The sequence below is a fragment of the Dipodomys spectabilis genome, unplaced genomic scaffold (genome assembly GCF_019054845.1).
Source record: "Dipodomys spectabilis isolate Male_0828 unplaced genomic scaffold, ASM1905484v1 ptg000080l, whole genome shotgun sequence".
Lineage (NCBI taxonomy): Eukaryota > Metazoa > Chordata > Mammalia > Rodentia > Heteromyidae > Dipodomys > Dipodomys spectabilis.
Window position 1 is genome coordinate 1,222,017 of NW_024870757.1, and position 22,024 is coordinate 1,244,040.

At 48.6% G+C, this 22,024-nt stretch overlaps 2 protein-coding genes across 3 annotated transcripts; both read right to left on the reverse strand.

Moving 5' to 3' along the window:
* Window positions 1–10,249: 10,249 nt before the first annotated feature.
* Window positions 10,250–15,432, reverse strand: LOC122110685 (zinc finger protein 154-like). Of its 2 annotated transcripts, none has more exons than XM_042683300.1 (3): window positions 15,304–15,432; window positions 12,707–12,842; window positions 10,250–12,192 (listed from the first exon to the last, which is right to left on the reverse strand). In XM_042683300.1, the coding sequence occupies exons 1-3, from the start codon at window positions 15,334–15,336 to the stop codon at window positions 10,814–10,816; spliced, it is 1,548 nt and encodes a 515-aa protein (XP_042539234.1). In that variant the 5' UTR covers window positions 15,337–15,432; the 3' UTR covers window positions 10,250–10,813. The 2 variants fall into 2 exon arrangements, with proteins under 2 accessions (XP_042539234.1, XP_042539235.1); XM_042683301.1 differs by having other exon boundaries at window positions 15,270–15,432.
* A 3,429-nt stretch (window positions 15,433–18,861) lies between these two features.
* Window positions 18,862–21,695, reverse strand: Zscan4 (zinc finger and SCAN domain containing 4). Its single transcript, XM_042683170.1, is given in 5 exon segments — window positions 18,862–19,178; window positions 19,181–19,441; window positions 19,693–19,849; window positions 21,301–21,504; window positions 21,507–21,695. Coding segments are annotated over 5 exon segments (1,128 nt in total).
* Between the last annotated feature and the right edge of the window lie 329 nt (window positions 21,696–22,024).

Sequence of the window (22,024 nt, forward strand, 5' to 3'; positions counted from 1 at the left end):
GGACAGCACCCAAGCCCAGAGTTCAAGTCCCGTGACTGACCAAAAAAACAAAAATAATTTTTTTAGATTAGTGCCAAACAGTATCCACCATGAAGAGTCAACATTTTTTTTTTTTTTGGGTCCGGTCATGGGGCCTCAAATCTGGGCCTGGACACTGTCCCTCAGCTCTTCAGCTCAAGGCTAGCACTCTATCACTTGAGCCGCAGTGCCACTTCCAGCTTTTTTTTTTTCCTGCTTATGTGGCGCTGAGGAATCGAAGCCAGGGCCTCATGCATGCAAGGCAAGCACTCTACTACTGAGCCACCTTCCCAGCCCAAGAGTCAACATTTTAAGTACAGGGTCAAGATATATTGAAGTCTGAGCTAAAGGAAAAGTCAGTAATACCTACCTGTATTTATTTAAAATGTTGACATTTTGTTCATTATGGATTTCTGGGCTATTATTATATTGGTTAGGGGGCTTGAACTCAGGGCCTGAGTGTTGTCCCTGAGCTCTTTTGCTCAATACTAGCACTCTACCATTTTGAGCCACAGCTTCACTTCTGGTTTTCTGGTGCTTAATTGGAAGTCAGAGTCTCATAGACTTTCCTACCTGGCTGGCTTTGAACCATGATCCTCAGATCTTGGCCTCCTGAGTAGCTAGGATTACAGTCATGAGCCACTGGCACTCAGCTTAATTTTTATTTTTAACATATTACATTGGAATATGATTTGGCTTGATTGTGGTATCATTTTGTCAGCTCCTTAAATTTTGTGCCCTATATGAGTGAGTCATTCACTCCAATTCTGGCTTTGATCCATTCCTTGGAAGTAACTTATTTCTTGGCAGAAATTGTTGACCAGCATTGAAAATTGAGCTCTTCTATGTTTAATAAAAGTATTTCTTCTGGGTGCCAGTGACTCACTTCTGTAACCATAGCTACTCAGCAGGCTGAGATCTGAGGATCAGGGTTCAAAGCCAGCCTGAGCAGGAAAGTCCATGAGACTTACATCTTTAACCACCAAAAAGCTGGAAATGGAGCTTTGGCTCAAGTGGAAGGGAGCCAGCTTTGAGTGTAAAAGCTTGGGGATAGCACCCTGGCCCTGAGTTCAAGCCCCCACCAGTATACTCCCTCTCTCTCTTCCTCCCTGCCCCCTCTGTTTTCCTTCACCTACCATCATGTACAAACCATTTTTTGTGTCAGTTGTAGGGCTTGAACTCAGGGCCTGGGTGTTGTCCCTGAGTGCTCTGTCACTTTGAGCCACAGTACCACTTCTAGCTTTCTGGAAGTTAATTGGACATGAGTCTTACGGACTTTCATGCTTGGGCTGGCTTCAAACCGTTGTTCTCAGATCTCTGCCCCCTGAGAAGCTAGGTTACAGGTGTGAGCCACCAGTGCCTAGCTCAAACCATCCCTTTTTGGTCAGAAAGTCTCATAATTAAAGCCTGACTATTCCTGTAAACTGCTCCTGAGTTCATCTATATCCTCCTCTAGTCTACTGGTGAAGTCAGAGGAAAGCCAGCAGCTTGCGATGCTTTATGAGAATGTGGAGATACCGTTCTTGGGCGATGAGAAGGAGGGCTCTGAGGACGATGGTCTGGAGGAGTCTGCTCACCTGCTTCCTGAGAATGAAAAGGAGCTGGGAAAGTTCATTGGTTCAGGTAGAGAACATTTTGGCTTGTTAGACCCAAGGTTACAAGACAGCTCAATTGGCAATAATGAATGGCTTGATTTTCAAAGATAGTAATAGGTGAGATAAGATATTTATTTATAACTCCACAAATGTAGCTGTTTTCATCCAATCAAACAAGGGGTAAACAGATTGGTTCCCTAATGGAGGACAGTTCCAAGGATTAAGGTAACGTTTAGGAAACAACATTTTTCCACAGTGAAGCTTTCCTTTACACACACTTGTTCTTGTGACATTACTCCTGCACTGAGAAAAAAGACAGGCAGTGCTGGGAGATCACCCGTGTTCGCTACCATTCCCAGGAGAAAAAAAGTTGTGGTTTTTTGTTGTTGTCAGTTGTGGGCCTGGGCGCTGTCCCTCAGCTCTTCAGCTCAAGGCTAGCATTCTACCACTTCAGCCACAGTGCCACTGGTGGTTTTCTGGTGGTTAATTGGAGATAAGAGTCTCACAGACTTTCCTGCCCAGACTGGCTTGGAACCGAGATCCTCAGATCTCAGCCTCCTGAGTAGCTGGGATTTCAGGTGTGAGTCACTGGCGCCCGGCAGGAGAAAAAATTTTAATGTCATTTTCTTATCAGCTGAGTATTTGTAAAGCTTGAATACAAGAAGTGGGAAAATAATTTTAAAATTCTTTGTCATCTGGGTGTGGTTGGCACACGTCTGTTATCCTAATGCTTGGTGGCCCAGGCAGGAGGAATGGGTTTGAGGTCAGCCTGGGTTACACAGAGACCTAATTTCAAAAACCAAAAATAAGGAGGCGGAAGTGAGGGTCAAGTTAGTAAAGCACTAGCCCTGAGTAAAAGAAAAAAATGTAAAAACAAACAAAAACCTGTCACCTGTTGAACAGTAGTCACGATCTCTGGCAATCCTGTTGCTTTTGTCTATGCTTCCCCCTTCCCACTCCTTTTGTCTTCTATTCCTGTTCTTCCTTTATTATCATCTCAATAACACAGTCTCTGCATTTTAGTTATTAGAGCAAAAAGGAGAGAAAATAGCATAAAGAAGAAATTGAGAGACCAGCAAGCTTTACCGACGCAAAGTATAAAGAATGACATTTACAGTGGAACAATGGAAAGTTTGTGAGGGAGATGCGGGATGTGCCAGCAGAGGCGGAGGGAACAATTGTAGTGATAACAGAGGATGGAGAACATGAGCAAGACTGGCTCCCAGAGAAGCACTGTACAGAAAGAAGCGTCGGAAGGATGTGACAGAAAATAAATGTATATAATATGGCCCGGGCTGCTTCTTGGCGCTCATAGACCTCAGCTGGAAAACAGAATCCAAGTCTTTTAAAGGTGAAAGAGAAACAGTCAGGATTTTCTTCTCTGGTTTTGACTAGAAATTCAAATAATTTCTTTGGCCAGTCCTCCAGACTGTGCCAGCAAATTTCTTTCATTAAACAAAACTTTCCCAGTGATATTTCCTATTGACTACATTTATATGACTTAGAGGTCCCATTTATGCTATTAGTGAAAATGGATTAGGTTGACTTAAAAATGAGGCTACCAGTTGCTTGGTGGCTCACGCTTGCAATCATAGCTCCTCAGAAGGTTGAGATCTGAGGATCATGGTTCAAAACCAGCCCAGGCAAGGAAGACTGTGAGACTCTCACCTCCAGAACTACTCAGAAAAAGCCGGAAGTGGTGCTGTGGCTCAAGTGGAAGAGTGCTAGCTTGAGACAAATAGGCTTAGAGACATCGCCCAAGTCCTGAGTCCAAGGCCCAGGACCGGCAGAAAAAAAAAATAATGAAGCTAGACTCAGGTCTCCTGACTTTTCCTTTGTTTCCATCCTTCCTAAATTAAAATGAAAATAAAAAAAGAATAGGATGTAATATGGGAACAGTGGTGCTGTGAGCTAGATGTTGGGATAGTTCAAGAAAGCTGACAGCTTGCATCTGCTTGGTACAGCTGGGAGAGGAGCTTCTGGTGGATGGGTGGACACTGTGGGAGTTGGAGCACTGTGCCAGAGTCACACTCTTAACAGCCTGGACCCACCCTCAGTGCTTCTCCCTCAGCCTCCTCCCCCCAGGAGAAAGCCACACCATCTCTGAGACAACAGTCCCAGCCCAGGAAGTCTCTCAGAGAGACTGCTAGAACAAATGACATACGGTGGGTGACTTTAGGAAAAAGAGAGTCCTTACAGTTTTGACAACCAGAAGTCCAAGATCAGGGTGCCAGCTTGGGTGGATTCTGGTAAGGGGAAAGAAGAAAGAGAGGAGAGAAAGATTTGGGTGGACACAGGGTTGCAGCACTTGCATATATATATGTATTCGTGTATGTGTGCGTGCACACATGCATACTTGTAGTACTGGTAGTGCTGGAGTTTGTGCTTAGGTTGCTTGGCAGGCACTATACCACTTGAACTGTCCCCAAGCAGGGACCACAGTCTGGCCAGCTTGTTGCCATGGGTTTCACTTCTTGCTCTGGCTGGCCTGGGGCCTCAGTCCTCCCAAACTCCATCTCCCTGAGCAATGGCTACAGGCCTGCAAGAGCAGCTGCTTCAGTAACTCCCTTGCTCTCCTTACCCACTTACAGATGCTTGTTGAGAAGCAGCTCCCTCATTTGAGAGACAGTGTGGCAAGGCAGGTGAAAATATTTATCAACAAATAATAGCATTCACAGGAGACTGAGATCTGAGATTCTTGAAGCCAGCCAGGGCAGGAAAGCCTGTGAGACTCTTCATCGCCAATTAAGCACCGGAGAACTGGAAGTGGAGCTGTGGCTCAGAGTGGTAGAATGCTAACATTGAGCAAAAGAGCTCAGGGACAGCACCCAGGCCCTGAGTTCAAGCCCCACAACCGACATAAAAAGCGAACAACTGATGAAACAATAAAGGCAAGATTTAAAAAGAAAATGTTGCAGAAGAGAGGGGTAACTCTTAGATGCAAGTAATGCAATTCATAAATCTCAAAGCTAGTATGAATTTTCATACTTGTACTTTAATAAGACATAACCTGAAATTTACAAAATCAGTTTTAAAGTATATTAAAGTTTTGTTTTCTCAACCGGTGGGCACGTGGTGGTCAACACCACAGTAGTCATTCAGGAGTCCTTGCCTTGGAAAAGCCTTATGAATGTGGAGTAGGTGGGAGAACCTACAGTCAGAACTCCAGCCTCAGTATCCATCAAAGAGTTCACACCAGAGTCCAACCTCATCAGAGTGGAGAACGTGGGAAGTTGTTCAACAGGAAATGTGACCTTGTTACAGGCCAGAGAGTCCAAACTGGAGAGAGGCTTTACCAGTGCAGGGAGTGTGAGACGTCCGTTATCAGGCCTTGTAAGTGCGGTGACCGGAGCAGGGGTGGGGGGAGACCGGGGAAGCCGTGCCCCGGTCCCGCAGGGCGGCCTGCCGTCATATCATGGTCCCAAGTAGCATTAAACAGGTTTTTTTTTTTATTATTATTATAACGGCGATGTGCATTTACAGTTGCATCTCAGGTCACGAGTGCACTTCTTTTGGGACACTGTCACCCGCACTCTTTTTCCCTTCTGTCCCCATCCACAAGGGGCGTTTTTCCTCCCTTGTAACCTCTGCTCGCCGGCGTCATTTCAACTACCCAGGAACGCCGCTGATGCTGTGTGAACTACATTTCCCTGAATGCAACGCGCCAACGATGGGCGAGATGAGCCAATGGAAGCCCTCGAGGGCTCGGGAAGGGGCCGCCTGGCGGTGTTTACCTGTCAGAAGGGTTCCGGCGACACCGCCCCTGGCGTCCTCAGCTCGGGCCTCGCGGGGCGCCCGTGCCGGGTGGGCAGCCCGACCCGTCCTCGCCGCCCCGGGCCGTGGGAGACCCTCGACGGGGCTCGCGCCCCGGCCACACACGGAACCCGGCCCGGTAAGGGGCTCCGGGGATGTCAGACGGGCGCACAGCCCACGTCCGGTCGGGTGACCGTGGTCATGGCAGCTCCCAGGAAGGGAAAGGGCTGGCCAGGCCCTGCCATGCTTCTGCCGCGCTGCCCCTCTCCACACGTGAACGCAGGTGCGGTAGCGGGGCGCTGCAGGCCTATGGGTCAGCGCTCAGAGCAGCAGCGCTCAGAGCAGCATGGCAGGCACTGCCGGGCCTCTGAGCCGCCAGCATTCCTGCCGAGGGCCAGGTCTGAACGAGAATGTACAGAACATGTATTAAAAAGTCTAGGGCATTCAGTGTACATTTTTTTTTCATAAAGGAAGCCTCACATTGCAGATATTATTAGTTCAGGCTCAGATTTAAACCTAGTGTTTCTCAGCTCTTTTGACATGGCATTGTTTCACCTTCCCAGTGGATTTTATTCCTTTGTTCAAGAACCTCTACCTTTTAGTAAGCACCTATGTATGCTCATCATGTCTATGTCTATGTCTCTCAGGTGAACATCATTTGCCCTCCCCACTTCTTTTTTTTTTGGGGGGGGGGGGGGAGTCCGGTCGTGGGGCCTGAACTCTGGACCTGGGCGCTGTCCCTCAGCTCTTCAGCTCAAGGCAAGCGCTCTACCACTTGAGCCACAGCGCCATTTCCGGCTTTTTTCTTTTTGCTTATGTGGTGCTGAGGAATCGAACCCGGGGCCTCAGGCATGCAAGTCAAGCGCTCTACCACTGAGCCACCTTCCCAGCCCCTGCCCTCCCCACTTCTGATCATTGTCTCTTCAGTCTTTCCCTAGGTAACTCAGGAGCCATATCTCCTACTTCATCTACTAAATAACCACACCTCACTTTTGGTTCTGTCTGGCTCTCCTGTCATCTGGCAGGTGGCACACAGCTTTGCCAGTGGTTCCCATACTTGCATGTTGAGTTCTTTGAAAAGTTAGAGGCCACCCTTCCTCCTATCATGATTGTGCCAGAGGAACATTCACCTATGTTGTAATTCAGGCATTATAATTTTAATACAAGGCAAATAAATCTGTATCCCTATAAAAGCTGAAATAGTCACAGCAGCTTTATTTGTAATCAAAATATCTAAGTGACACAAATATCCCTAGTGATTTGTCCATAGAACAAAATTTGACTTAGCCACCATTAAGAACTTTTCACATAAATATTGTTGAATCCCAAAATAATTATGCAACTCGTGTGTGTGTGTATATATATATATATATACATATATATATATATATATACACTTTAGTATAACTTAAAATTCCAGAAAGTGCAAATATTTATTATAAAGGAAACCACTGTTACCTAGAGAGCTGGGGAGTGTGAACATTACAAGAGAACAAGCTAAACACGGGTGACAGATGCGCTCATTCTCTTGATTGTAATGATGGTCTCACATTAGCTCTGTTTACCAACGTATGTGACTTTTTCTTTTCATTGCCCACTTTGGCCTCAAATGATCCTCCTGCCTCGGCCTCCCTAGAAGCTGGTACTATAGGCCTAGGCCACAGTGCCAAGCACCAAGCAGAAAGTTAATAATGAAAAGTATTTTAATAGAAGCTTTAAGAAGTGGCCTGGGTGTCCTGCTTCTGGAAAAGTTCTTGTCAGTGGCAGCAATTACTGGAAAGCAATGAAGGCTGTTACACTTTTATAGCAGGAATGCCGACTGGGCCACAAAAGCCACAGCCCTGGACTACAGAAGCATCTTTCTGTTATAGGAATCTGCAGAACCTTTCCATTATTTTCTCTCATAAAAGTACTGCTTCAGGAAGTAGCCATGAAGAGCCTCAGAATTTGTCAGTTATAGGGCTTGAACTCAGGGCCTGGGCACTGTCTCTGAGCTTTTGTGCTCACGGCTAGTGCTCTACCACTTTGAGCCACAGCTCCATTTCCACTTTTATGGTGGTTAACTGGAAATTAGTCTCACAGACTTTCTTGCCCTGGGCTGGCTTTGAACTGGGATCCTCAGATCTCAGCCTCCTGAGTAGCCAGGATTACGGCTCCTGGCTCAGAATTTCTTTAGTGACTCCACAACCATTGCCAGTGAACACTTGTGGATACATACATTTATTTATTTATTTTATATAAATAAATACATACATTTTTATATAAATAAATACATACATTTATTTATTCATTGGTTGTGGGGCTTGAACTCTGGGCCTGGTCACTATCCCTCAGCTCTTCAGCTCAATGCTAGTGCTCTACCAGTTGAGCTACAGCACCACTTCTGGTTTTTTGGTGGTTTATTGGAGAGAAGAGTTTCACGGACTTTCATGCCCGGGCTGACTTTGAACCGTGATCCTCAGATCTCAGCCTCCTGAGTAGCTAGGATTACAGGCATGAGCCACCAGCGCCCGGCATGGATACTTTTTTTTTTTTTTGGGTCCGATTGTGGGGCCTGAACTCTGGGCCTGGGTGCTGTCCCTTAGCTCAAGGCTCAAGGCTAGCACTTGAACCACAGCACCACTCCCGGCTTTTTTTTATGTGGTGCTGAGGAATCGAACCCGGGGCCTCAGGCATGCAAGGCAAGCGCTCTACCACTGAGCCACCTTCCCAGCCCCAATGGATACATTTTTTTAAAAGATGCATTCCATTTAGTTTATTAGTCTCCTTGTTTGTATCCTAGTGACCAGTGACAATGTGTGTTTCATATATCACAGCAAAAGGCTATAGACTATTCTCAATTGTGAATAATGTGGTGGCGAATGAGTTTAGATTCACAGCTGAAGGATTTCCTACATCCACAGCATATGTAAGGCCTCTCTCCAGTGTGGACTCTGGTGCTGAAGGAGGTCAGATGTGTGAGCAAAGGGCTTCCCCCACTCACTGCACTCACAAGGCTTTTCTCCAGTGTGACCTCTCCAGTGCTGAACTAGGCTGGAGCTTTGGCTAAAGGATTTCCCACATTTATTGCGCATGTAAGGTCTCCCTCCTGTTTGCTGAGAAAGACTAGCCCTCTGGCTAAAGGCTTTCCTGCATTTCCCACACTCGTAAGGCCTTTCCCCAGTGTGAACTCTCCAGTGCTGAATGAGGCCGGAACACTGTCTGAAGGACTTCCCACACTACCCACACTCATTCAGTCTTGTGCTAGTGTGAATTTTCCGGTACTGAGCGAGGTCAGATTTCTGGATAAAGGACTTCCCACACTCAAGGCCTCTTCTCCACTGTGGACTTTCTGGTGTTGAGTGAGGATAAATTTGTGGCTAAAAGATTTCCCACACTGGCCGCATGCGGAAGGTCTATCTCCAGTGTTCGTACCCTGACATCGGACAAGGTTAGAGAACGGTCTGAAGAACTTCCTGCACTCCCTGCACTCATAAGGCCTTTCCCCACTGTGAATAGTCTGGTGTTGAACAACTTCTTGGCACATTGCCTACAGAGATACGGCAGCTCTCCAGTGTGAACTCTCCCACGTCAAATGAAATTGAAGATCTGTCTGAAGCTTTCCCACTCTCCCCGCACTCCTAGGGCCTCTCTCCTGTGTGCATCCTCTGGTGCTCGGTAAAGTTGGGCTTGAACATGAAGCCTCTCCCACACTCCTCACACCTGTGAAGCCCTGCTCCCTGGTGATGGCTCTGGCTGTGGAGAAAGGTCTCCTCACATTCGCTAAGTACACAACACAAATTCTCCTGTGCACAGACTGGTGTCAGTTTCTGCCAAAAGACTTCCCACAGTCAGGACACTCACGGGTCCATTGTCCAGTGAGAGGAATGTCCTGGTGCTGGCCGCATGCACTCTCACAGGACAATGTCCTGGTGGCTGGCTGTGTGCACACTCACAGGCAGAGGCTTCCTCAAGCTGGCTCCCCTCACAGAGCCCTTCTCCAGGGCAGGGCCTCAGACAGAGAACAAGTATTTGCTGGTGGCAGGATGCTTTTCTGCATATGCCCTGTTTACACCACCTTTCCCGCCCAGCAGCAGCCTCAAGAGCACACTGTTTGAGGATCTGACTCCACTTCGGCTGCAGGGTACAGTTCTGGAGCGTGCTCCTCGTTCAGTGTTGTCTGACAACCTGCCTTGTAAAGGTATAATGGGGTTCCTCTAACCAGTCTGTTGCTGCCTCCAGCACTCCTCTGTAACTCAGTATTCCCTTAAATGTCCTAAGTTGCACCACAATCTTAACATCTCGTGGTGTGGCTCTTCAGAATTCAGGGTAGGCAAATGGACCACACCAGGGCAAGTTTCCTAGCACAGCACTGAGCATGGTGCAGCAACTCGTGCCCAGGAGAATCTCATGTTTGTTTCAGAAGCACCCAACTGTCACCCTGTCCTTGACTTTCCTCAGGCTGACCTGAATCCAAGTTAGACAGTCTCCTCCAGCTCCTCCACAGAGGTCTCACCAGCAAGGCAAACTGCATCCAGACCAGTAGAGCCACTCTCCTACTCTCCCTTAAGACACACAGAAACACTGGGTTCCTTCACCTTCATGTTAGCAAAATCCATGTTTTGAAAACTGGCCATACAGGGGCTGGGAAGGTGGCTCAGTGGTAGAGCGCTTGCCTTGCATGCCTGAGGCCCTGGGTTCGATTCCTCAGCACTACATAAGCAAAAAGAAAAAAGCCGGAAGTGGTGCTGTGGCTCAAGTGGTAGAGCGCTAGCCTTGAGCTGAAGAGCTGAGGGACAGCGCCCAGGCCCAGAGTTCAGGCCCCACGACCGGACCCCCCCCCCAAAAAAAAAAAAAAAAAGAAAACTGGCCATATAGCAAACAGAACTCCCAAGAAGACGGTGGCTTAAGTAATAAAGACTTTTATTATACGAACCAGAGCATGGGAGGCAGGTGGTAGAACTGAGGCTAGGAACATCCATTAAGTCATGTGACATGAACAAGACACCTGAACTATTCACTCCACCCTTTGAGTCCTCTAGGCCAGACTGGGTCAGGTCCGTCCCCATGTCATTGGGAAAGAAAGGAGAAGGGAAAGAGAGCTGTCTGCTCAGCTTGCCTCTGTGGACCTTGAGGGAAGCCCAGCTCCACCCGGCTTCACACCACGCTGGGTGAACAGCACACTGTAGGCGTCACCAGGAGGCAGAGCTGTGATGGCCACAGAACAAGGCAGCACCCAGCAGTGTAGCTACAACATACCTGGGCCTCCTGTGCAGGTCTGGACGGATGAGGTGGCTTGTTAAAGACATGACACCAATTCTCCAGTTGTACCGAACAAGGAACTAGCACATCACCACATGACGGTAATCTGCTAAGATGTTGAGCTGAGTCAATTCTGTTGTTCACTGCTCTCAGCACCGCCTAACAGAGCTAGAGCTTCTCTGTCAATCCTAAGGCCTTACTGGCCTTCATCGACTATGAATTTTCTGGTGTTTAATGAGGCTAGAGCTATGACTAAAGGACTTGCCACATTCGGTGCACTTATAAGGCCTTTCTCCAGTGTGGACCCTCTTGTGCTTAATGAGGCTGGAGTTTTGAGTGAAGGATTTGCCACATTCGCTGCACTCATAGGGCCTCGATCCAGTGTGAACCCTCTGATGTTTCTGGAGACTGGAGCTGTAGGTGAAGAACTTCCCGCACTGGCTGCACTCATAGGGCCGCTCTCCGGTGTGCACTCTCTGATGCTGAAGCAGTGCAGAGCTCTGGCTGAAGGACTTCCCACACTCGCCGCACTTGAAAGGCCGCTCTCCGGTGTGAACCCGCCGGTGCTCCGTGAGGCTGGAGTTCTGGCTGAAGGACTTCCCGCACTCACCGCACTCGTAAGGCCGGGCGCCGCTGTGAACCTTCTGGTGCTTTATCAGGCTGGAGTGGTAGGTGAAGAACTTCCCGCAGTGGCTGCACTCGTAGGGCCGCTCTCCGGTGTGCACACTGTGGTGCTGCAGGAGCGCTGAACTCTCGCTGAAGGACTTCCCGCACTCGCTGCACTCGTAGGGCCGCTCTCCGGTGTGGACTCGCCGGTGCTTAATGAGGTTGGACTTATTGCTGAACAGCTTCCCACATTGCTCGCACTCGTGAGGCCGTATGCCGGTGTGAACCCTCCGGTGCTGAATGAGGCTGGAGCTCTGCCTGAAGGACTTCCCGCACTCCCCGCACTCGTACGGCTTCTCCCCCGTGTGGAGCCGCCAGTGATCGCTGAGGCTGTAGCTTTTGCTGAAGGATTTCCCGCAGTCACTGCACGTGTAGCACCGTTCTCGAGGGAGGGCTTTCTGCTGCTGACCAGCTGAGTGTGTCTGGCTGAGCGTGTCTGTGACTGTCACATAGCTGCAATCAGGCTTTCCACTGTGATAGACGGCTGTCCCGTGACTGCTAGCATCTGACCGTTCCCCAGTGGACGTGGGCTTCTCATGCCAGAGTCCTGCAGTAGCCAGGGACCCCTGGCCGCCGCCCCCATCAGGGAGGGCATCCCCCGACATAGGGGCTTCGCTGACCTTCCCAGAAGAGGCAAGGCCTACACTACTTGTGCCACTTTTCTCTCCCAATTGCTCCTGGTGTGGATGAGTGTCTGCACTGCAACAGAACTGCCTCTGCCATGCTTCACTCGCCTGCTCACGATGTGTTCCCTCTGGGCCACATGTGTGCATGATGTCTCTCGAGACTGGGCCCCATGTCACACCAGTATGAGACGTGTGGGGAGACAGACCTTCTCCAGAAGTTCTGGCTTGGGACGCTTCAAAAGCGGCACTCAGCTGAGAAGGTGTCTTTTCATCCTCTGCTCCATGCCAAAAACCTGAAAGCAAGAAGCGCTTGTAAGTGCACACTGCCACTGACAGATGATGAAACCCTCTCATGGAGAGAGCTGTGAGGCAGCGGACACAACCATGTATGGACAGACAGGAGGAAGGGCTGAAAACTTGATTCTGCACAACAGCTTTTATCAGAAACCTTGCTGTTGACACGTTTCTTGTATGGGGGATGATGTGTCCATGTGTGCTGCATGTGACTGCTTTGTTCACACATGTGCTGTTCTAGGATGGTGTGTCCAGGCCCAGGAAAATAGGAGGACTGTGTAAGAATGCATACATACATTGTGACACAATATACTGAGATCTGTCTTGGAGAATACCACCACAGAAGGAACAGAGAGAAGAACTGGGGAGACATGAACCCCGACGTGTGGGATAAGGTCCAGTGTGGGTGTGAGAATGACAGGTAGTAGAGCGCACAGATGGGGAAGTGCTGTGAAGGACACCTGTGTGAAGGGCCGAGGTCCAGCTCCAGGCAGTCAGGGGTGAGGAACTCACCTAGGGATGTCACCAGGGCTAAGTTCTCCATCATCACATGGCGATACAGGCACTGCTGAGTCTCTTCCAGGAGATCCCATTCCTCCCAGGAGAAGTGGACGGCTACATCTTCAAAGGTCACAGTGCCACGGAGAGACTTCCCAAATTACAAAAGCCTCTCTTTAGGACATACAATCAATTCTGCCACATACTTATGCCCAACCCCTTCCTAGGCTCCTCTAGTCAAGGAAGATCCACAGTGTCACGGTCCTCTCAGTCTTACTGGTCATGTGGTACATACGGAGACATATACAACTGAGCTAGGAACTGGGCACAACAGATCTACCCTCCTTCCTTCAGCATTCTTTTTAGACTGAAGGGCTCTGGAGCCAGGTGGCTTTTTGGCTGTGTACATCATTTTTTTTTGTTGGTCGTGGGTCTTGAACTCTGGGGCTTGGGCGCTGTCCCTCAGCTCTTCAGCTCAAGGTGAGCACTCTACCGCTTGAGCCACAGCACCACTTCCGGTTTTCTGAGTAGTTTATTGAAAATAAAAGTTTCACGGACTTTCTGCCCGGGCTGGCTTTGAACCGTAATCCCCAGATCTCAGCCTCCTAAGTAGCTAGGATTACAGGCGTGAGCCACCAGCGCCCAGCTACATCACTCTTTAGATACTCATCCCCCGTAATTGCAGACACAGCTCCTTCCCGTGGCCACACCCCCTCGCCACCCCACACCACTGACACCTTTGACTTCCCACATGTGGTGTCATTACTACCACCTCTTCACACTACTGTGGTAGCATTTAAATCCTAGGATTGTGGGGATTGCCAAACGCGTTATCTGACACTGAAATAGCGATTTGTTGCACAATTTTATTATACACATGCTGGGAGAGAAGAATATACACCACCCAGCACCACATGGAGGTGAAGAGCAGAAAATCTGAGCAACTGGGATGATGACCAAAAGGCCTCCCCTGGAACCACAACCGACCCATCTCCATGACTTAATGTGCTGGTGGAAGTTGAAACCTGCTACACAGGAACAAGGCTGCATTCGAAAGAAAAGAGTTGTCCATGTGGCAGGGACAACAAGCCTCCAGGGAGGCTTGAAGTCACCATCTGCTATAATCCTAGTCTCACTAGATGTCGAGCCACCATGTATGAGCCCTGGCTCCAAGTATCACACTGCGTTCACTATCTAGAATACCCTGGGCAACTTCACATTACCTCAGACCTGTTCTAAACTCTCCCACTAGTGGTGGGAGACTCAAATCCTACAAAAGCTGTGTCCCTGGCTCCATTCTTGCTGGAGTTGAGCTGGACACACACATATGTGCTCACCTCAGCTCCCAGAACCACATCCCACTTCTATTCTGCACGTGTCCAAACTTCCCAACACACAAAGACCAACTATCCCTAATGCAAATGCACTTCCGGCTAAGTGAATATCACAGATAATCTTATTTACCCTGGGCTGATTTTCCAGGTTGAACTAAACACTCCAAACCTCAAAATCCCAATGAATAGTGAATAAGTACCAAGTCCACAGGGAGTGTTACTGTTCTCAAATACACAACAAATCTGCCCCAGTTTCACATGCCTTCCTCTTTGAAAGTCTATGAAATCTGGTAAACTACTGTACTACACTCTACCTTCATGGCCACTTGCCCCTGTATCAGGATTGTACAACCCAATAGCACCACCCCATAAAGCACCAACAGGCAGTCCTCGGCTCCACCACTTTCCAAGCGTCCATAAAGGCTGCCTCCTAAATGCGATCCACTCCCTTAATCCAATAATACCGCACTGTAGATGCCTCCATACGCAACCACTTACTGATTCTCACGACTGCTGTGTTCAGCTCCTCAATTCCACTACTCAGTGGTTTCTGAAGCATCTCAGAGTGTTAACATGACCTATCACACCCGTGACATCCCCATGAATATTACATCTTTACCTTTGCGGACAGAACCTGCATTCCTGTGAAAACCCTAGGGTCATCCTTGAATCATTGCCTCCCTCACTATCCACATCGAAAATCCAACCATCATTTAAAAACTCAATTCCAGAAAGTAATCACCTCCCCTAAGCCACAACCCTGGCACGTGCACCTTCACCTGCGCGAGAGGCAGCCTCTACTCGACCTTCCACCATCTGCTACATTCTCCAGACTCGTGCTAGACCGCGAAGTCACCTGCTGCTTCTCGCCCGCACCTCCATCATGCAGGACAGACGCCTGACTGCTCAAGCGGCCATGGCGACCTCTCGCTAGCCAAGGAACACTGCAAAAAAAACCCACGGAACCGCCCGGGGCCTCGACGTCCTCACCGCCCCTTCTGCTCTGCTCTTCCTTCGGGAAGCTTCTGAGACCTCACAGGAGCCGTCCCGGGCACCTCGCCCGCTGCCGCACCGCACCGCACCTCAGGCATCACGGCGGAGCCTCGGCCACCAGCCACCCACCGACCGGGCCCGGGCCGCACACAAACAGGCCGCGCACGCGCACAGGCCTCACAGACCGCGCGCGTGCACACAAGCCGCGCACGCGCACAGACCTCGCAGAACGCGTGCACAGGCCCCCTCACCTAGGGCTCCGGTGGGCCGGGGCGCCGCGCTCACCTGGGCCGCGTTCCTCAGCGCGGCCGCCGCCATGGGACTCTGCGGGCGGAGCGGGAGCCCGGGCCTGACGCGACTCACCGCGAGCCGGCCTCGTTGCTGTGAGGCAAACGTCGGCTCTCCGCCATCACGGTCTCATCATCTCTACCGGGAAAATGGCCGCCACAAAGCCGAGGCCGAACTTCCGCCCTCACCCCCTCTGCTGCCATGGAAACGCCTAATGCCGAGCTCTCATTGGCTCACGCGCACGGGGGTTAGCACCGAGCATTCTGGGAAGTGTAGTTCCCCGTCAAAGATGGCGCTCTGGTGCTCAGCAGCGGAGGACCCCGAGGCGTTGGGAAAGCCTGGCGGGGCTTTGTTCAGGAAGAAGCGGGGCCGGGGCGCGCGGGCCGGGCTGGGGACACCGTCCCCGGGCGTGGGGTGTTCGTGGGGTAAAGGCAGGGCCTGGCCCCGAGGTGATGCAGCCAATGTGACTTCTGAGTGTTCGACACGGACAGGGAGGCGCCCGCTGTCTCTGCACTTGGGGCAGGAGGTGGCTGAAGTTGGGGGAAGCGTTTTTCTCAGGAAGGCACGCGTCCTGTCAGACAAGGGTTAGGATTTTGTTTTGTTTTGCAGTCCTGGGTCTTGAACTCAGGGCCTGGGCGCTGTCCCTTAGCGCTTCAGCTCAAGACCAGCGCTCTATCACTTGAGCCACAACGCCACTTCTGGCTTTTCTGTTTATGTGATGCTGAGGAATCGAACCCACGGCCTCGCTTGCGGGGCGAGCACTCTATCACTGAGCCACCTTCTAGCTGTTAGTTCTTAGGGTAAGGAACGCACCCCTCAGGAAGGAACGCGTTCTGTGGTCTCTCTCAGAAGCAAAGACAGCACTTCTGTGTTTCTAAATACCATATTTCTGAGTTGCCTTCCTCAAGGTCTCCTGTTTCATTTCCCCTAAAACGTCTTTTATTTCTTTAATCTGAAGGAAGTCCTTGAAGGAATAGCTCCTGTGTTTACTATAAGTTTACTACTATTCCTCATTTCCCCCTAATCTTATCTGGTTTCAGGTTCAACCAATTAAGCATAAAAAATTTCGGAGTATTTTGATGTATAACCAGTTTACTAAATGCCATATCTATTTCTCACCACTGAGATACATGTAGCCTATCTGGGAAGAAACAAAGTCTGAAAATGTGTGAGAACTTTTTTTGAAAATCATACTTTTCATAGCACATAAAACATGGGGCTAGGTAGGTTGCTCAGTGGTAGAGTGTTTATCTCGTATGCATGAGGCCCTGGGTTTGATTCCTCAGCACCACATAAGCAGAAAAAGCTGGAAAGTGGCGCTGTGGCTCAAATGGTAGAGCCGCTAGCCTTGAACTGAAGGACAGCGCCCAGGCCCAGAATTCAGGTCCTAGGACCCAGAAAAAAAACCCAAAAAACAAAAACACCAGAAAGTAATAAAGTTAGCATGTGTTAAAGTATGAGGAAAAACAACCATATTTTGCAAATATATGCATAATCTGTGTTTTATGATTTTGGAGAAAGGGTGAACTGCTCAGTATTTTCTGTTTATCAAGAAAATGTTTTTTTTTTTGCCAGTCCTGGGGCTTGAACTCTGGGCCTAGACTCTGTCCCTGAGCTTTTGATCAAAATTAGTGCTCTACCACTTGAGCCACAGCGCCACTTCTGGCTTTTTTCTTTTTGCTTATGTGGTGCTGAGGAATCGAACCCAGGGCCTTATGCATGCAAGGCAAGTGCTCTACCACTGAGCCACCTTCCCAGCCCCACTTCCAGCTTTTTCTGAGTAGTTTATTGGAGATAAGAGTCTCACAGACTTTCCTGCCCGGGCTGGCTTCAAACTGCAATCCTTATATGTTAGCCTCCTAAGTAGCTTAGGATTACAGATGTGAGCTACTGGTACCCGGCTATTTATTTTTTTATCTTGTTTTATTATTTTACTTTGAAAGGGTCATCATGGATTTGTTTTAGCGAAGCCACAACAATGAGAAATGAGCACCAGCCACTGGCTTGCACTCAAAACAGGAGAATTATACATACTCCTAACAGAGTAAACAGTGAAATGAGACAAGAGGTCTCTGGACCTTGGAGGTATGTGCCTATAAGCAAATGGCTTTGATGAATTTTTTGGATTTTTTTCTTTTGTCTCCAAGATGCACTTTCTTTCCTTACCAGAGCACTGTGGAAAAAAAAAAAAAAAAGCCAGGCACCAGTAGCTCATACCTATAACCCTAGCTACTCAGGAGCCTGAGATCTGAAGATCTCAGCTTGAAGCCAGCATCAGCAACAAGGTCCAGGAAACTCATCTCTAGTTAACCAGCACAAAGCCAGAGGTGGAGCTGTGGCTCAGGTGGCAGAGTATTACTAGCCTAGAGCAAAAAAGGTCAGGTAAGGTGCCCAGGCCCTGAATTCAAATCTCAGGACCTGCTCACTCTCACACACTCTTCTCTCTCTCTGTCAGTCTCTCTCTCTCCCTCTTTCTCCCTCTCTTTCCCTCTCTCCTCTCCTTCCCCCCTCTGAATTCACCTGAGGATTGTTTCCTCACTATCTTTTTTTTTTTTCCTGGTTATGGGGCCTGAACTCTGGGTCTGGGCGCTGTCCCTCAGCTCTTCAGCTCAGGGCTAGCGCTCTACCACTGGAGCCACAAGCGCCACTTCCGGCTTTTTCTGTTTATGTGGTGCTGAGGAATCGAACCCAGGGCCTCATGCTTGCAAGGCATGCACTCTGCCGCTGAGCTACCTTCCCAGCCCTGTTTCCTCACTATCTTGCCTGAGTAAATCCAATTCCTATCTGCCATGACTTGGGTCATTTCTACACAGCACTGTGGAATTGAGACCCAATTTCCAGTTCTCACAGCTGTCCCAGCAAGCTGACCACCCCCATGCCCACTTACCTTGCTCCACACAGAATTCTTTCTCTGAATGACTTAAGTTAGTTTGGAAATACTCATCTCCCTTACTTCCCACCCACCATGTTTGGAAGAAATGAATAGAAAGCTACACTTCTTCCAGTATCTCTTTGCCAAGGAAATTATTGTCTTCCCAAGTGGAATGCATTCTTGAATTTTAAGAGGTAGGCATTAGAGTTACATATTCATTTATCCAACTGATATTTATTGGACAGCCACTTCCTACACATTTAAAGTACTTCAGTGAACAAAAGATGAGGCATCTCCTACCCTCTTTTAGCGTCTCCATTTAGTGGAAGGAGACAGTAAAATGACAGAATCATCTATAAACACATATAATCCTTTGAACAATGATTCAGTGATAGAAACTATACATATGTATATATAAACACACACATACACAAGTTCAGGTATGTGCACATTACAGGACAGTAACTGAAGATACTATGTAGAAGGAACACTTTTCTCTCTGTGTGTGCTGGTACCACGGCTTGAACTCAAGGCTTGGGAGCTCTCCCTTTGCTTTTTTTTTGCTTTCAGTTCACCACTGGAGCTGCAGCTCCACTTCAGCTTTTGAGTGGTTAAATGGAAATAAGAATTTTATGGACTTTGCTGCCCAGACTGGCTTTGAGCCTCAATCCTCAGACCTCAGCCTATTGAGTATCTGAGATTATTGTTCTGAGCCCCGCCCCCATGGTCCAGGGAGGAAGATTTTTGAGTCTGCTTTTTTTGGTGGTGAAACACTTGTGTGTCCGATGTGTTTGGTGAATCCTCAGGTGGCGATGGTATGTGGATGACTGGCGGTAACTTCTCTGGCAAAGGGAGCAGGTGTAGGGCTTCTCCCCAGTGTGGATCCGTTCATGAGCCTGCAGGTTGGTGCTGTGGCTGAAGGACTTTTCACATCTGCTGCACACAAACGGCTTCTTTGTTGTGTGAATTATCTGATGCACTCCTAGGTCTGAGGTCTGATACCTTTGTGACACTCGGTGCAGAGAAATGGCCTCTCGTTCCTGTGCCTTTTTTGGTGGGCCAGAAAGCGAGAGAGATATGCGAAGGTTTTGGAACATTCCTTACACTCATACACTTTCTGAACTTGGGAGGATCTTCCTTGGTGTTTGTCATTGCTCTGGTGAGTAGGGTTGAGCTCAGGGAAGGACCTGACTGACATGGAGAAAAACTCTAGTTGCCCCTCCGAAGGGCCATCCTGATCATTTGGTCTCTTCAGGAATTCTTCTTGGGACCCAGAGGCTCTTCTGGGGTCCCCACAAGAAACCCTTCTTCATCTGTCCTAGAGCCATTTTCTCTCTGGATAATATAGAGGGGAGCTGTGTGATTCCCTTGACCAGTAGTAAGACTGTCATCTGCTTGGGTGGTTTTCCAGCCATTTCTGTAACCAGCTTCATTTCCTGTGGAAATAAGTTAATGCCATGAAAGTGTGCCCTAGAAAAGATGGCCCAGGAGTTCCTGCCAGTCACCTGACCTACCTGCTCCCAAGGCTGGGTCTGAGGCAGTCCCAGAGAACATCCCTGCAGCCCCTCCTGTTGGGGTTTCTGCTAACATCTGTTTGAAATGAACGATGACTTCTCTTAAGGGCATGTGCTCAGAGAAAAGGGCTTCTCGGCCCTGCATGTGGACACGGACCTGTAAAAAAAAAATAAAAAAGATGCTTTTTCATCTGACAACCTACCCTCAGTGAGCTTTTCTACAATCTCATCTAGGCACTGGGCACTGTGTCTTTCCCAGTTCTCTCTGATGGTACTGCTCTCACAAGATTTCATGTTGTCAAGTCATAAAGACACCCAATTAGCAAATATTAGATCATTGGTGAGGCAGAATGTTTTGTTTTGTTTTGTTTTTGGGCCCGGTCGTGGGGCCTGAACTCTGGGCCTGGGCACTGTCCCTCAGCTCTTCAGCTCAAGGATAGTGCTCTACCACTTGAGCCACAGCGCCACTTCCACCTTTTTTTTTTTTCTTTTTGCTTATGTGGTGCTGAGGAATCGAACCCATGGCCTCTGGCATGCACGGCAAGTGCTCTACCACTGAGCTACCTTCCCAGCCCTGGTGAGGCAGAATGTAAGCGTGGTTTCTTGTGAGCTTTTGGCCACAATTATTGTCATACGTTTTTTGATATAGCCATATGTTTTTGATGACTTAGCACAGAACACATGGCCAGCAGCCTAAAACTCAGACCTGAATGAAACACACCCAGCACATAAACTATCTTTGTGAGGGGGTGAATAATTTCCCAACACTTAGGAACACCATTAGACTGCACTGTACTTCACAATGAAATTAACAAAAATCTGGAACGGTGGAAATGTAGCATGAAATTGACTGTTCGAGGAAGACAGGTCCAGGATGGCCTGATTCTGTGTGCCCACCAGGTGGCTGAAATGTTCTGCTATGTTGCATTGTCTGTAAAGGACCAAGAATGTGTCATGGGACCAGGAATTTTGCAACCGTGGAATCTGATAATAAGGATCTGTTATGTTTGTCCTGATCAGTAAAATTATATTGTGACCCTTTGAAGAATCAGTTCTTTTTTTTTTTTTTGGTTGGTCGTGGGGCTTGAACTCTGGGCCTGGGTGCTGTCCCTCAGCTCTTCAGCTCAAGGCTAGTGCTCTACCACTTGAGCTACAGCACCACTTCCGGTTTTCTGATGGTTTATTGGAGATAGGAGTCTCACGGTCTCTCCTACCTGGGCTAGCTTTGAACCGTGATCCTCAGATCTCAGCCTCCTGAGTAGCTAGGATCACAGGCGTGAGCCACCGCTTGAAGAATCAGTTCTTATCAAAGCCTTCCTTCTTCATTCCTGAAGTCTCTCTCTGACTACGTGCTAATCTCTGAGACAGTTCCTCTTGCCTCTACCCTACTTGAAGGTGATGAACTCCATCAAGCAAGCAACCGGTCATTGGCTCCAATGTGTCCGGCAGGATAAAGATTTCAGACCTTTCTGCCTTTTTCCTGCTAACTTGGAGCACTGGAAATCTTCCATGGCCGGGAGCATGTGGACTTATATAACGCTTCTCTACGTCTAGGAAAGTTCTGGACTTCTCTCCATCCCTTAGCCCAGATCAGAACTCGGCACTCACCAAGTCAGGTGTCTTCACACAGTCATCTGTCAGCACTTCCAGTAGTTTCTCTAGGCTTCTGCCACTGGACTCCCATTTCTCTTTCAAGTCAGTCTTGTCTTTGCAGTATCCACTAATAATGAACTGCTCCAGAACCAGCTGGGAGATAATTTCCTCCTTGCTGTGTTTTTCTGGTTGCAGCCATGAATGAAAAAAACGGATAAGAGTCTTTGCAGCTCCTGCCTTGCACCCAAGTTGCTGCTGTGTTGAGGAAACTCGAGCTGACTGCTGGAGAACACAGAGACCTCTTCCTTCTTGACAGTGGAGCCATGGGTTGGGTTAAACTCAAGATTTCCAAAGGTGAGATTATCCAGAGATGACTCATGTTGAAAGGATCGTTGGAGGCTTAGAGTCATTCTTAGAAGAGTTGTTGGAAAGATTCTACTTTAAACAAGTACTTCTCACTGTCTGGTGTCTCTGGGGATCAGTTTCAACAATTGGTAGGTTTTTAAAGGTTGTGATCTGGAAGTAGGAAGATATATAATTAGGCAAATCAAGTAACTGGGACTTGAATGCAAGGCTTTGCACCCTCACTGGGCTTTTTCTGATCAAGGCTAGCATTCTACCATTTGAGTCACAGTGCCACATCTGCCTTTTTGCTTGTTAATTGCAGATAAGAGACTCCACAAACTTTTCTGCTGGCCTTAAACCTCTATGCTCAGCTCTCCTGAGTAGCTAGGATGAC